We start from the raw sequence: 13,477 nt of genomic DNA, 5'->3' as shown, positions 1-13,477 counted from the left end.
TGGCGGCCCGCGGGCCGGATGCGGCCCAGAACCAACTCCCGAGTGGTCCAGCCTCCCGTAGCCAAATTCCTACACTAGTACAGACCATGAACGCAACACTCCGCCTTGCATAGAAACCACCAAACCACAACGCAGCACGTTTTTTGAAAGTGCATCTAGTGGTGCTAGTAACGGTGGTCCAATGATAGCAACTCTAAAACATGTCTCTCTCAACTCTGAAGCGGAAACAGAGAAAAAACGGTCATTGATCTTGTGGAGCAGATCCAAGTCAAGCTGGACCTTTTCGCGACCGACTTGAGCACGGGTCGGATGCTGCATTTTCCGACACTCCCCAAACACATCACATCTCCGGCACAAATCACGGATGTGATGACAGATTTCATTGCGAGGTTGAAAGAGAACTTTGCCGGTCGATTGGATGGACTTGCTCTGCCCACAGAGGTGATGGGCTTTGCCAGAGACCCCTTCACTGTTGCAATAGAGGGAGACGTATCAACCAGAGCAAAGGAAGTGGTCCCCTGCATCGACAAGGGGAAATATACACTGGAACTTATTGACATGCAGCGCACTAACGGGCCAGCGAAGTTTTGGAGTGATGTCAAAAAACAGCAGTTCCCTAACGTTCAGAAACTAGCGATCTGTGTGCCCAGTATTTTTGGATCAACATACACATGTGAATCAAGCTTTTCACACATGAACTCAATCAAAAGTAGCACTCGCTGCTCCCTGACTGACAGTACTCTTCACCAATGTCACGATTGCATTGACATCCTATTCCTATGAGCCAAAAATCACTGCTCTTGTTCAAAACAAAAAAATGTCCCTTCTCCCATTGAGAAAGTCAGCGATGACAAATCACAAATGAGGTGATAGTAAGCACCTAGTTTACTATAGTAGACGTGTAGTGTAGTATTCATTCATATGTTAGTTACCTGTATCCCTTGTTATGGGTTTGTGCACTGAAGGGTTTGACAGTTCTTCCTGTATTCATTTAAATGCACTTTGTAATGTGTCTGGGTCAAATGTGACCAAAACGTATGATTTTTTTGTTATTACTTGAAAAGTGAAAAAATAGTATTGCTACAGTACTACCTCTTTGTGTTGCATTGGAGCTCTTTAGCTGTTTTCTTTGTATGTGAGAACATTTATTAAGACTGCTATTATTGTATTCAGTAAATGCACTTTGTGATGTGCCTGGTTAAAAAACAAAAACCTGAATATTTGACTTCTAAAGCAAACACATGTAATGCTACAACTGTGCACTTTTTTCAGATTCTGTTAAATGAATGCTAATTTGTTGTGTTTTTATGCACTTTTTGACGTACCTTTGTTAGATGAACAATGAATAAAAATTGCATGTTTTTCATCGCAGTAATATGTGTTGGTTTAAAATGTGTCACTACCCGCTTTTTACAGCCCGCTGAATATCTGGCCCAGCTGAATTTTGTAGTTATAAAATCTGGCCCAACTGAATGTGTAATTGAATAGCCCTGCTCTACTTCCTTGTTCTGTCCATTCATTCCCGAACAACAGATCCCACAAAAAATCATTGACGTCTTTTTTTTAATTTGATTTTTAGAATGATTTTCTGAGTTATCAACAGACCTAAATTCATTGCCACAGCTTTTATAAAGTAAATACAGCACTCACGAAACCCTTTGCGCTGCCTGCCTCCTTTTATGTGCCTACTCCATAAACTGATACAGTGTCTGAAATCACTCCAGAACATCCGTTTAATTTCCCTTTAAGGGTTCTATTTAACAATTCATTCATTTTCCTTTCAATTTACCATCTTTCCGTTCCCTCTCCCAAGAGAGAAATACATGTATTGCAACAAGCATTTATAATGTCATTACAGACTGCATTCAATCCTAATCCATGAAACATTTTTTTATTTATTTCATCCATATGTAGTAAGTAATACATTTATGACTTTAGACATTTGTGTGCTCATTCGTGTTTAGGTTAAGGTAAATATTTTTCCCTTTTTGCTCCTTTTTATGTGTTAGGGTATTTTTGCTTTAATGCTGTTATGGTCATTTGTCTAAATCATCTCACCTTCATATGAACTGAAACCATCAGGGAGCTTGTAATTGAACTGCAACCTGATGATGCAGAACACCATCCATACAAACTCCCTGTAGATTTGATTTGATATAGAGTTCATTGTTTTATTCCGTTGTACTATATATACAAATCGATTCCTGAGGACTAACGCAATTAATGTGCAACCCTTAAGTCACCTGATTACCCTTTAAACTAACTGAACCCCTTGCAAATTCAAACAGACAGCATTTATAAGTGCACACTTGTTGTGACAGCTACATTCAGCAAACAGAGACAGACCTGTGACACATATATAAATCATGTTAAGTTGGCAGTAAACTCAGATTTGTTTTTGACAACAGTCAGGTCTTTATTGATCATGCAGCAGTGGTTCCATTGGACACAACATACACAAGCAAAAAAAAGAATAAGCGGCATAGAAACACTTAATGCACCTAAAACATCCAGAATCAATAAAATAAGCTTAAAAACGATTCAAAGTGAAGTATAATATCGCAGGGATGGGACCTGAAGTCCTTTTTACAGCAGTGAATTGAGCATGTCATCGCAATTTCTGGCATGAGTGATTGGGAGAACGCTATCACACACATCATAAACTAAAGTCTTTACAGTGAAACCTATTATGTAGGAACAGCTGGCTAGAAATTCATTTTGCAGTTCACAGCTGGTTTTGTATTTGTTTCAACTGCTGTCACACTTCACAAGACAGTATTGACACATTTGCATATAGTGTTTGATGGTGAAGAGGAAGTTGCATTGCTTTGACATTTAAGAACCTAGTAACAGCTGGCTCTATCCACAGTGGGTGTCATTACACATTCAAAGCATACATTTACCATTATAAGAATATGCCTGTGCTCTCTTGATTACATTGTTAGTGTTCCTCCATTGCAACAATAAACCACAAGTAGTGCAACATCTAAGGACGTGTTCATGCAATCGGTATAATAGATCTTCTTGAGACACACTAAAACAAGTATTGCCAAGATGTTGAAAAACAGGTGCAGGAGTGCAGGAGATGCTGTTATTTCTGAAGCTGTCCACCAGATGGGTGGAAGGGAGCACCATGTGTGAGCAGACCCACACAGCTAGATGTAGGATGTGAGGAAGAATGAGGAGGAAGTCATGCTCACAGGAAAAAAGAGTTAACAACAGTTTGACATTACACTGGGTTCACATTTGGGTGCTTGGATGGGGTCGGACACCTGATGTGTGTGTGTGTGTGTGTGTGTGTGTGTGTGTGTGTGTGTGTGTGTGTGTGTGTGTGTGTGTGTGTGTGTGTGTGTGTGTGTGTGTGTGTGTGTGAGTGCCAGATTGTGAGCCCATGAATTTTTGAATGACTTGGTTGATTGTAAATCACATTCTAAGGTTAATTGAAGTATCATGTGCTTCTTCTCTGCGACCATTGACTCAAGGAAAACTGATACAAATCATAATGGTCTAATACGAGTGTGTCATCATTGTACCAAAAAGTACAACGGTATTCATTCATGTCAGTGTGCTCACACTCTCAGTCACACACACACACACACACACACACACACACACACACACACACACACACACACACACACACACACACACACACACACACACACACAAGAGGTGAAACCTCAGAACAACCACTTTAACCAAGGCTGGTGATATTGGAGCGACCACCAGGGGGTGCTACAATGCGTTGGCCAGACCTACGAGGGAGGATGTCATCAATCTGAGACCCTGGAAAACAAAGACAAAATTACGTTAGATGTGTTTGCTTCAGTAAATAAATCTATTCATTTTGGAACTTAAAAATTAAGGCTCACATATTGCTCCATTTAAAATATTAAAAGCATCATAGGTATGCCTACAGGTACTGGATTGGATTAAAATAAATAGTATAAAATATAAAAAGTTTGTTACCTGATAGGCTGAAGTTGGACTGGTGGAGATTGCGTATTGGTGGTGGTTGGTGAGAAGTGGGTGAAGTTCTGGCTGAAGGAGAAGGAGTAATATATGTTTGGGTTGGAACCATATCATATACGGGGCCATCGTACAACCCACGAATAACGCCCTGCTGATTCTTTGCCTAGAAAAACCCACAGACAAACACATGTTAGCTGACATGTTAGTCACTCTTAAAAAAAAAAAAAAGCCTGTACAGTCACATTGCCAATTAGTATTTTATTTGTATTTATTTGATATGTATTGTTTAAAGTCATATTGAAGAAAAAAATGATAGTGCAACTATAATGACCTGATGTTGACCATCCATTCAATCTTTTACTGGAAAACCTTTTAACCTTTTGAAGAATTGCTTTAATATGATGTATGTACCACACCTGGTTCCTGACTTTAATGCGCTGGTAAACGTAGTCTGGGAAGTGCTTGCGGGGAATAAATCGACCGGTGCCTTGCTGGGCCTGCACCTTGCCTTCCTCATAAACAACTCGTCCGTGACTCAACACCAGCGCTGGACCCCCACGGCACTCCATACCCTCAAAGATGTTGTATTCTGAAGTCTGTGTGGAGAGCAATAGACATACTGTAAGCATCACGATAAAATTGGAAAAGAACAGATGAACAAGGGAGAGCTTTTCATTTCCTCCTCAGTACATTGATACTCTGCACTGTCTCGGCCCCATGGGCTATTTTTGCAATCATTATTACAGGAGGCTTACTATATGCCATGAAATGCAGCAGTGGAGAAGATTGAGGATGAATAAGTGAAAGGCTTGGGAATATACAGTAGGAGGAGCGACTAAAGGGGGATGGGTAGAGAGATGCTAGCTCAAAATGGGTGAGGGGTGAAGGGGGATTATAACCTAAAGCCGGCACCAGTCTGGATTAGGGCTTTTGACAGTGGCAGAGCAGACTGAATATTAAACACTGTCTAACATTGTCACTGTATGTTGTCCCATTGCTCAAGGCAAATGTCCACCTCAAAGACCATGTTTCTAAGTTAAGTTGCATCGTTTTGTTGTAAATTAAAAAAAAGCAAAGGCTCGGTTCACCTAAATTGCAAATACACGACAACAATGTATTTATTTAGCTTTAAAGCCATCTGTGCATGCAGATACCTTACACCTTCACTCAGCCTCACTGTTAAGAGATTTCCCTGGTTATACTGCCTATTGAAGACATTTCAAACCATTGTTAAAATGATCAAATGTTTTTTGTGTTTTTAGGGAAACCAACACTTTTGAACCCAATTAGAATTTAAGCTTTCCTTAAACATGCTAGCTATGCTTTTTGATCAGGGGTTTTGTATCCAATGCATGTATTGTATTATTCTGATACGACATCATACTGCACAGTAATGTCAGGCTTGACTGAATTTTATATTCCAACTTCACCTCCTGTGATCCGTGCCTTGGTTTTCATCCTATTTCACACTCTGCCATCCCCCATACAGAGTGAACCCCTCTCTCCTGCAGCCTTTCTCCTGCCTTTGTCCTTCAAGTCCTTCTGCTCCCTAAACTGATGCAATATTTAGAGTGGTATTTTTGTAATAAGATCACAAACCATCCATTGCATTATTCTGTTATCCCTTGCATTCAATTCAACAATTTATCCTTTCTCTTTTAACTAATGTCCTTATCCTGTTATTGTTATTGCTCTCACCGACTGCTGGAGTTTTGTAGTGATTGTTTTGGTACTGTTTGGATCCCAGATGACAATATCTGCGTCAGAGCCCACCGCTATCCGCCCTTTGCGAGGGTACAGGTTGAAGATTTTTGCAGCGTTGGTAGATGTGGCTGCCACAAACTGGTTTTCATCCATTTTTCCCATGGCCTTAAAGAGAGAGAGAAGTAAATGTTTAGAGTTTGACGCACGCACGCACGCACGCGCGCACACACACACACACACACACACACACACACACACACACACACACACACACACACACACACACACACTTCCTCATCGCTCACCACGGCCTTGTCCCAGACGAAACCCATTCTCTCCTCCACTCCGTTTGTCCCCTCTGGGATCAGAGTGAAGTCATCTTTACCGATTGCCTTCTGGGAAGTGCTGTACGCACAGTGAGCACTGCCCACCACCTGCAGGTCCCCACTGAATCAAAGCAGAGAAATAATATGAAATGATCACATGTCAACTCAATACACAGTCAGTTCAACAGAACCTTGACCACTTAAACAAATGTTAATCTGTCAAATTGTATAGTTTTTACTGCAGAACTTTGTCTTGAAGTTTTAAAGGCAGCTCAATCATCGGGATAAGGTGGTCAGTTAACATGGATTTGGCTGCAACAATCTGTTAAAAGCAATATTTACATTCAAATAATCATAATGAACATGAATGCTATTTTTATGCTCATTAAGTTGGTGAGTTTAAGAATAATTCATGTAGTGACAGAATAGCCAGGCAGCTGAACCAGTCCACAGAGCCTTAAGCAGATCACATCGTAAATATACTGTTATATTTAAAAAAAAATACCTCTATTACCTTTCCCCCTTAAATACAAGACGCTAAATTTGACTGTTTATAAGGTATGATTTGGGTAATTTCTCATCCAGGGCCTTCTAGTCATTTGTTAATTACAGTGATTACTTCATCATCCTGATCTGAGGGATCATTATGACCATGAGAGTGCTTGTTATGGAAATAATGGGCCATACTGAAATATGGAAAAGAGTTGTTCTTTTGTTCGCCTTTCAGAAAAGAAAACTCAAAGTACACCCTGTCACTTCAGACGCTTAAACACACAGCAGTATAGCAGCACTGGTGTGACAGCACAGACCCGCCTAGAGAAGCTGGGGTTGCAGAGGAAGGGTGGAGAAGCAGAGGAAAGGAAGGAGGAAAAGTTAAGAGGATGAGGAGGAAGGCAGTTGGTAGCCAAGGCAACAGATGATGAAGGATTCTAGTTGCTGTGCTATTTATGGAATCAAGGACAGTCAAAAGTGTACAGCGGGATGTTCTGTGCATATATGAGAGAACCGGGGTGGGTTTGGTCTGGGGCACTTTATCACTCTATAATACACATCAATTGCAATGGGAAAATGGCTTTATGTAGTGATAGAACTATACATATATTATTATACTCACTACATTAATGTATACATGTAATACTAAAAACTGCACTACAGTTAAAGTGGCTTGCAAACCATTATTAAGTCAATTATCCCTTATAAGTCTCTTCTACCGTTATCATACTGCTCCTCCTCTCCTCACACATACACCTCCACCTTCTCCCTCCTCTACATCTGTTTTTCTTTCTCACTGAAGCTGGCTTGACATTAAGCATTACACTAGCAGTTGTCCTTGACAGGAACATTACACTAATATCTGAGGCAAACAGCAAGACGTGGACCCTTTTGGCAACTTATTTAATAATTATTATTTCACTTTTAGAGGTTGACAGTAATTTAAACTATTGCCCTCGCTCTGCATTGAAATAAAAGTGTTTATTAGTCACGGTTTTGAAACATGAAATATACGCAGGGGACATACAGTATTTCAACAGGCTTAACAGAGCATTACCATTACTCAGAGTCAACCCCTGGGTTATTGCATTTAAAGTTGTCTGAAAAGGTTTAAGATATACCAAGCCAGCAGTGTGTTGAGGTGGTCTGGGGTTGTGGGGTCAGGACTTAAAGGTGGAGATGTCACATAAGCAGCCGCTTTGGCCCAGTTCTTGCTCCAATAGTGAGAGCCATCAGTGACCAGACTGGCTGTAATTGGCTCCCCAAAAACGACATAACCTGGATGGGAAGAAAGAGACAGTGTGTCTGTCAGGATGTTCAATCAGGATGTATAAACACTGGAAAGAGTCCTTAAAATCAATTCAGACACATTGACTGAAATGGAAAGAAAGAGAGGCTGACCTTTCCTACGGGCCTGGGCAATAGTGTCAGCTGCACTCTTGCTCATCACCTTGGTGATGTAGATAGGACAGTTCACACGGTTACCAAGAGTGATGGCACGGAACACCGCCTCAGCCTCCAGCTGCATGTAAAGAAGTAAAGAAACATCAAAACCTATAAATGGATGGATGGATGGATGGGTGGATGGATGGACGGACGGATGAGGGGAATAGGAGAGGGATATCACCTCTTCAGGACGACTCAGCGGATGGCCTTCGGGTCCGGTGATTCCCATTCCGAGGATTTTCTTCTGTTCCTAAAACACAATTGAATAAGATTTAATTATGAGTATTTTCCTCCCCACTGCAATAACTCTCAGCATGACATATAGTACTTGTCAAATCATGTTTTACCCACAACAACGCCTTTGCTGGTCTCCAATGGCTTTTAAAATGAAAATATCATGGTCTGTCATGCTATCAAAGGGTGCATTGTAATCCTAGGATGCCAATTTCACTGTTGGGAGCTTGCACCTGTTATGCTTCTGACAGCGCTGTCTGGAAAACAGCAAAATTGGAAAGAAAACCAAACCTCCACCCCCTTACTGCTTGTCTTTTTCAATATGTTTTGGCTTCACTGCTTGCTCACAAGAAGGTTGGTGCTTCTTAAAGGTTTTTCATCACCCATCTCCCTGTTTTCATTACAATTATGTTAACGAGTATGTTATCATTTATCATCGGAACTCCTATCATCAGTCATTACCCTCTTTAATCTTTAAATACATTATAGTTTCAACTTTAGGAGTCCCTTTAATTCAGACCATCATCTACATGATCATGACCACCACTTTAATCACTGCTGTCAGTACTATCAGGACCTTAGCTTTCAATTATCTTCAATCTTGATAACCATTACATCATCATCATTAGTATAATGACGTTCAAACGCGGTGGTGCCCTTTATAACATTCAGCGGCTGCACCAGCAATAATCCTAAGAGACAAAACTAGAGGAGGTAATGAGGCACTTACTTTAGCAATCAGGTCTCCATTTTCAGCATGAACTAAAACCACGGCACCCAGCTGCTTCAGGAAGGAGAACGCCTCATACAGCTGTGGGAGAGTCCAAAGAACAAGCAAGCCATTAATACTCAATGGATACAGATATTTCTCATTAATGCAATATTAGTGATAATTGTAATCTGTGATTATGAACATACCTCAGAGTCTGTCATCTGATATGTATCCTTATAGGCCATGTACACTTGGAAGGAGTTGATACCTGGCAGTGGAAACAATGAATGTATTCATGACAAGAAGGTAATAAAGTAAAAATTAGCAAGAAGGATAAAAAAGAAAAATGTTTGAGCGTAGAAACATTTAGTATCATGATATGCACTAAATAGAATAGAGATAAATGTGAAATGTTAAATGTCAAGTTGCAAAAGTAGAGAAACTGATCCACAACCTAGTCTGAAGTACAAATAATCGAAGCTGTAAATTACAACCTTCAACTTTATTGCAGAAGGGGATCCCCCACACAGGCAGCTGCCTTGGCCAAGTTACTGCCTTATTCTGTGGCGGCCCCATAAGAAAAGTGATTTGTTACTTAAAACAGATTACAAGAAGAATTTACACACTACCACCATGACAGCACTGCAGAGAACAATGGATTACTACTGCGCCTCCGCTATAAGAGGATTCAGCACTAGGCCAAATTGTTTCTAAATCTCTCCCTGTTGTTCAAGTGAAATGGGTCCAAAATAGGGATGAACATGACACAAGAATTACAGCATTGACCACAGCTATAAAACAGCATGCAGTCATTAAAAACGTATGTACCTTTCTCTTGCACCAGCAGCTCCAACTCATCTTTAACATTCTCATCCCACTGGGGGATGTCTACGTGCAGGGAGTAATCGCAACATGCCTTTTTATCCGCAGCCTCCTGCCAGCACTCAAACGCCTGCAGTAGACTCTCTCCGGGCTCCGGGGTTACATGGTCAACTGAAAGAAAAAAAGAGTCATAGGTTAAGATGTGAAGAGCGTACCTAATGTATTTCATCACTTGAAAGATAATGTTGTAACAGTATTCACTGTGACTGTATTATGTGTCTAAGCATCCACACTCACTGATCATGGTGGTGCCCCCAGCGAGTGCAGCCTTGGTGCCTTGGAGGAAATCATCAGCAGGCGGTCTTCCCAGGTATGGCTTCATCAGACAGGTGTTGGCATCTATCCCCCCCGGTATCACCATTCGGCCATTAGCCTCTATCACCTTGACACCCCCAGGTACAACCAGATTCTCCCCCACCTGCCTGCCAAGGACCAGACACATGAGACACAGGGGTGATTTTGGGTGAAATGGGTAGGTTGTGGAGGTGAAAAGGGAAATAAGAAAGTGAAATCATTATTGACTGCAAGATATTTATATATTCTGTAAAAATCACTATTTGTATGCCTCCTTATTTACATAGCTCTTTATACTCACTTGATAAGTCCATTCTCAATGTAGACATCTGCGTAGAGAGACTGGTCATCATTGACCACCCGCCCTCCTTTGATCAACAGCCTTTCACTCTACAGGGGGAGAAGTACAGAGGGAGGGAAGGAGGGAGGGCGGGGAAGGTATGGTTTAAATCAATCCTGACATTTTTATATATTGCACAATCTGTTGTGTAATCATTGACTTTACAGCAATATAATGGATGGGGTGTAAATAAATACATAGCCACATAAGTGGGCGGTTTCTCATTATAGCTATCAGGGCTGTCTGCCTTCATCCTTCATTTACTTTTATTCTGTGCAGGATGAGGTTTGACTGCTTATTTAGAGGCACAGTGTAAAACTAGCACATTTTTACCCAGACTTCCATGCGTCCACTCACTCTACCACCATGAAGGCTGCCTGCCTTGCAACCACTTTAGGAGGATGTTACATCTCCATGGTAACCAATGATCCTATGGCTCAGTTGATAGCTGCTGACAGCTCGCTGAAGTTTTCCAAAAATGATTATGCTTACAAAAGGACTCATTTGAATGCTGTGTATGATGTGTTGTTTCCTGTCTTCCCCATGAAACTGAATGCTTAGTCAGTTGCATGCCTTTGGATTTATTTGGTGTTTTATAATAGGCCTATGGAGAGGTTTAGAGGAGACTTTCTGCAGAATGCATGCTTTATTGTAGCTCAAAAGAATGCATCTTTGCACAAATCCAGTCTCAAACCTTTATGTTGTTTAACGCTAGTCATTTTTTCCTGCATGTGTGATCTGGATAGACCGTCACGTCAACCGAGTTAATCCCTCTGACAGGCGTCGAGATTACACAACAATGTACAACCGTAAGAGAATACGTGCTCGATTAGACACAGACATCCAGTAGAGAACTGTCACCTCGCTGTCTAGAGTTGGCTGTCTCACACTGGAGAGAGAGTAGAGAAAGTCCTTCGGTTTTTCTCGCCTCACTAAGAATGTAATCCCTTCTTTGCCGGCATTGGGAGCAGGGATTTACAAGTGGAGAGCTTCTCCGGCCAACACACCGGCCAGGCCGGGTCTCTTACCTTCAGATGGTGGATGCCGTTATTCTCATGGTAACTGGACCCAGACATGCCTTCCCCGTCGCTCTGCCCTCTGGCAGTCTATTTAGTAGCGGGTTGCAATGACTCAGACGCCCTGTCCTACGATCTCCGCCCCTTTATCTAACCGAATGTGTGTTGGTTTTAGTTTCCGTGTGTGTAAAGGGACAGTGGTGAATCCGCCGGCGTACGGCTGCGTCAGGACGCGAGGAGCACGCTCAGTGACAGGACAGGTGACCTTTCGGTGCATGCGCGAATGAGGAAACGCGCTAACATAAACAGCTCAAGTGAGAGCAGAACAACAGGATTGCGAGGAACGCTGTCTGGCGCTGTCCAGTTCAGCACCACACACTGAGGGGAGTTTCATTGTATCGAAAAATGTTTTGCATCTTTTTGTATATTTTTCATGAGCCATGTAGACGTAAACTAAAATGGCCAAACTGCAATGCAGCACAAACTTCATTAGTTATGCAAACTCGGGCATTTATCTCAAAATCACAATTCCCATGGGTTGTTAAAATATGTTATAATAAGTAAAAATATGAAGGTGATAGTTTTGCAACACAACACATTTTGCCTTTTAAAAACAAGACATTCAAATATATGCATCCAGTCGTTAAAACTACACTCCATTGTTCTTTCTTTGAATAGTCCTGTCTCCATCAGCTGTAATAAACAGTATAGGCGAGTTTTCTTACTGCACTTAATGAAAATCATATTTAACGTGAACCATGTTCATGCATAAGACAACGAGCACTGTTTCCACCAAAAAGCCAGACAGACGAAAGAAAAAGCCAAGGGGCATAATCCTCAATCCTACCTCCCCATTTGGGCTTTCCTTCCCCGATGAATATCTGACCTCCACACCTGCTTGTTGATCGTCCGTTTCGCCGGGAGAGTTGGTCAGTGACCCCTCCCGTGCCTCGCTGGACGTCTTGCCAACGGGATCACCAGCATCCAAAACCCTCTCTCGGCTCCCGCTTCTCGGGGTGCGGCTGCCTTTCCTCCCAACCGCGTAGTTATCGAAGTCTATAGTCTTGCTTTCAAACGCTCCCTCCACGGAGCTGAACATTCCGTAGGTTTTCCTTTGGTTCGACCCGGTGGTGATCGGCCCAGCCAGGTAGACCGGCAGCTCATCCTCCCGGTTCCACTGCCTCCTGCAGTCAGACATTGTTGCTTTCACGGCAGAGTCTCCCCCAAATGTGAAACGATTGAGACAGAAGCGTAGCTTGCTGTACCTCTAACTGGGTCACGGAGAGCCCCGCCTCTGAAGCATGCTCTGATGCTGTGAAGTGTGAAAAAGCAGCGCTCTACAGGCTGATGATGAAAATGGACAAACACAAACAAGTGATATCAGGCCTCCAGATTAGAGAGTGGTGGTATGCAGTAGTGAAAAAGGTATTCAGATCTTAACCTGTGAAACAGTAGCAGCAACACAATATATTCTGTTAAAAGTAAAAGTATTCCATTCGATATCATACTCAATTAAAAGTACATAAGTAATCAAAATATTCCTAAAGTACGAAAAATAAAAGTACTCATTACACAGAATGGCCCATTTTAGAATAATTTGTATAACTTTTTTCATTACTTGAAAGCACCTACCAAAGCTGTTTATTTTTGCTCTATACACTGCCGGGTAATGTTCAATATCTTGTCATGATGTATTAATTGAGTTATATTTTGCAACCAAAACCTGAATCTGTAAAAGCTGTAAAGTGACTAAAGCTGTAAAATAAAGTACAGCATTAGAAAGTACAATATGCGAATTGTAGAAAGTAAATGGAAATGCTCAAGCAAAAGTATACCTCAAAAGTGTGCAATGCTACTTTAAAACACTGGTGGGGTGTCAGTGTTGTATAGTTTAGTTAGCACTGATTTGAAAGAAAAGTGACCGCAATTAAACATGCAGACAAATATAAGAAGTGTATGTCGCTCCACGCCTCTTTCCTGCCTTCCAATGTAAGGGATGTGCGTAAGTAGATCACACTATCAGTGGATTAAACCAGCATGTGTCATCCTTTAACCCACA

At 41.6% G+C, this 13,477-nt stretch overlaps 1 protein-coding gene across 2 annotated transcripts; it reads right to left on the bottom strand.

Annotated features, from left to right (window-relative positions):
* Positions 1-3,349: 3,349 nt before the first annotated feature.
* On the bottom strand, positions 3,350-12,702 carry crmp1 (collapsin response mediator protein 1). Of its 2 annotated transcripts, none has more exons than XM_010784612.1 (14): positions 12,266-12,702; positions 10,364-10,452; positions 10,006-10,190; positions 9,715-9,879; positions 9,093-9,154; positions 8,905-8,985; positions 8,122-8,190; positions 7,896-8,016; positions 7,616-7,772; positions 5,982-6,123; positions 5,671-5,841; positions 4,389-4,568; positions 3,970-4,135; positions 3,350-3,786 (listed from the first exon to the last, which is right to left on the bottom strand). In XM_010784612.1, the coding sequence occupies exons 1-14, from the start codon at positions 12,614-12,616 to the stop codon at positions 3,695-3,697; spliced, it is 2,031 nt and encodes a 676-aa protein (XP_010782914.1). In that variant the 5' UTR covers positions 12,617-12,702; the 3' UTR covers positions 3,350-3,694. The 2 variants fall into 2 exon arrangements, with proteins under 2 accessions (XP_010782914.1, XP_010782915.1); XM_010784613.1 differs by lacking the exon at positions 12,266-12,702 and adding an exon at positions 11,431-11,611.
* Positions 12,703-13,477: the final 775 nt, after the last annotated feature.

This window comes from Notothenia coriiceps, unplaced genomic scaffold, assembly GCF_000735185.1.
Source record: "Notothenia coriiceps isolate Sejong01 unplaced genomic scaffold, NC01 NC01_scaffold00026424, whole genome shotgun sequence".
In the NCBI taxonomy this organism is placed as follows: domain Eukaryota; kingdom Metazoa; phylum Chordata; class Actinopteri; order Perciformes; family Nototheniidae; genus Notothenia; species Notothenia coriiceps.
This window is presented reverse-complemented; position numbering and strand designations above follow the sequence as displayed.

What these genes read in the sequence shown, in the direction of transcription:
- crmp1 (XM_010784612.1), bottom strand. Translation starts at nt 12,616, where the DNA reads ATGTCTGACTGCAGGAGGCAGTGGAACCGGGAGGATGAGCTGCCGGTC. An exon ending in CGCTGAGTCGTCCTGAAGAG is followed by an intron (nt 8,017 to 8,121) that starts GTGATATCCCTC and finishes CTTTACATGCAG; the next exon opens with CTGGAGGCTGAGGCGGTGTT. An exon ending in CTACAAAACTCCAGCAGTCG is followed by an intron (nt 4,569 to 5,670) that starts GTGAGAGCAATA and finishes CTCTCCACACAG; the next exon opens with ACTTCAGAATACAACATCTT.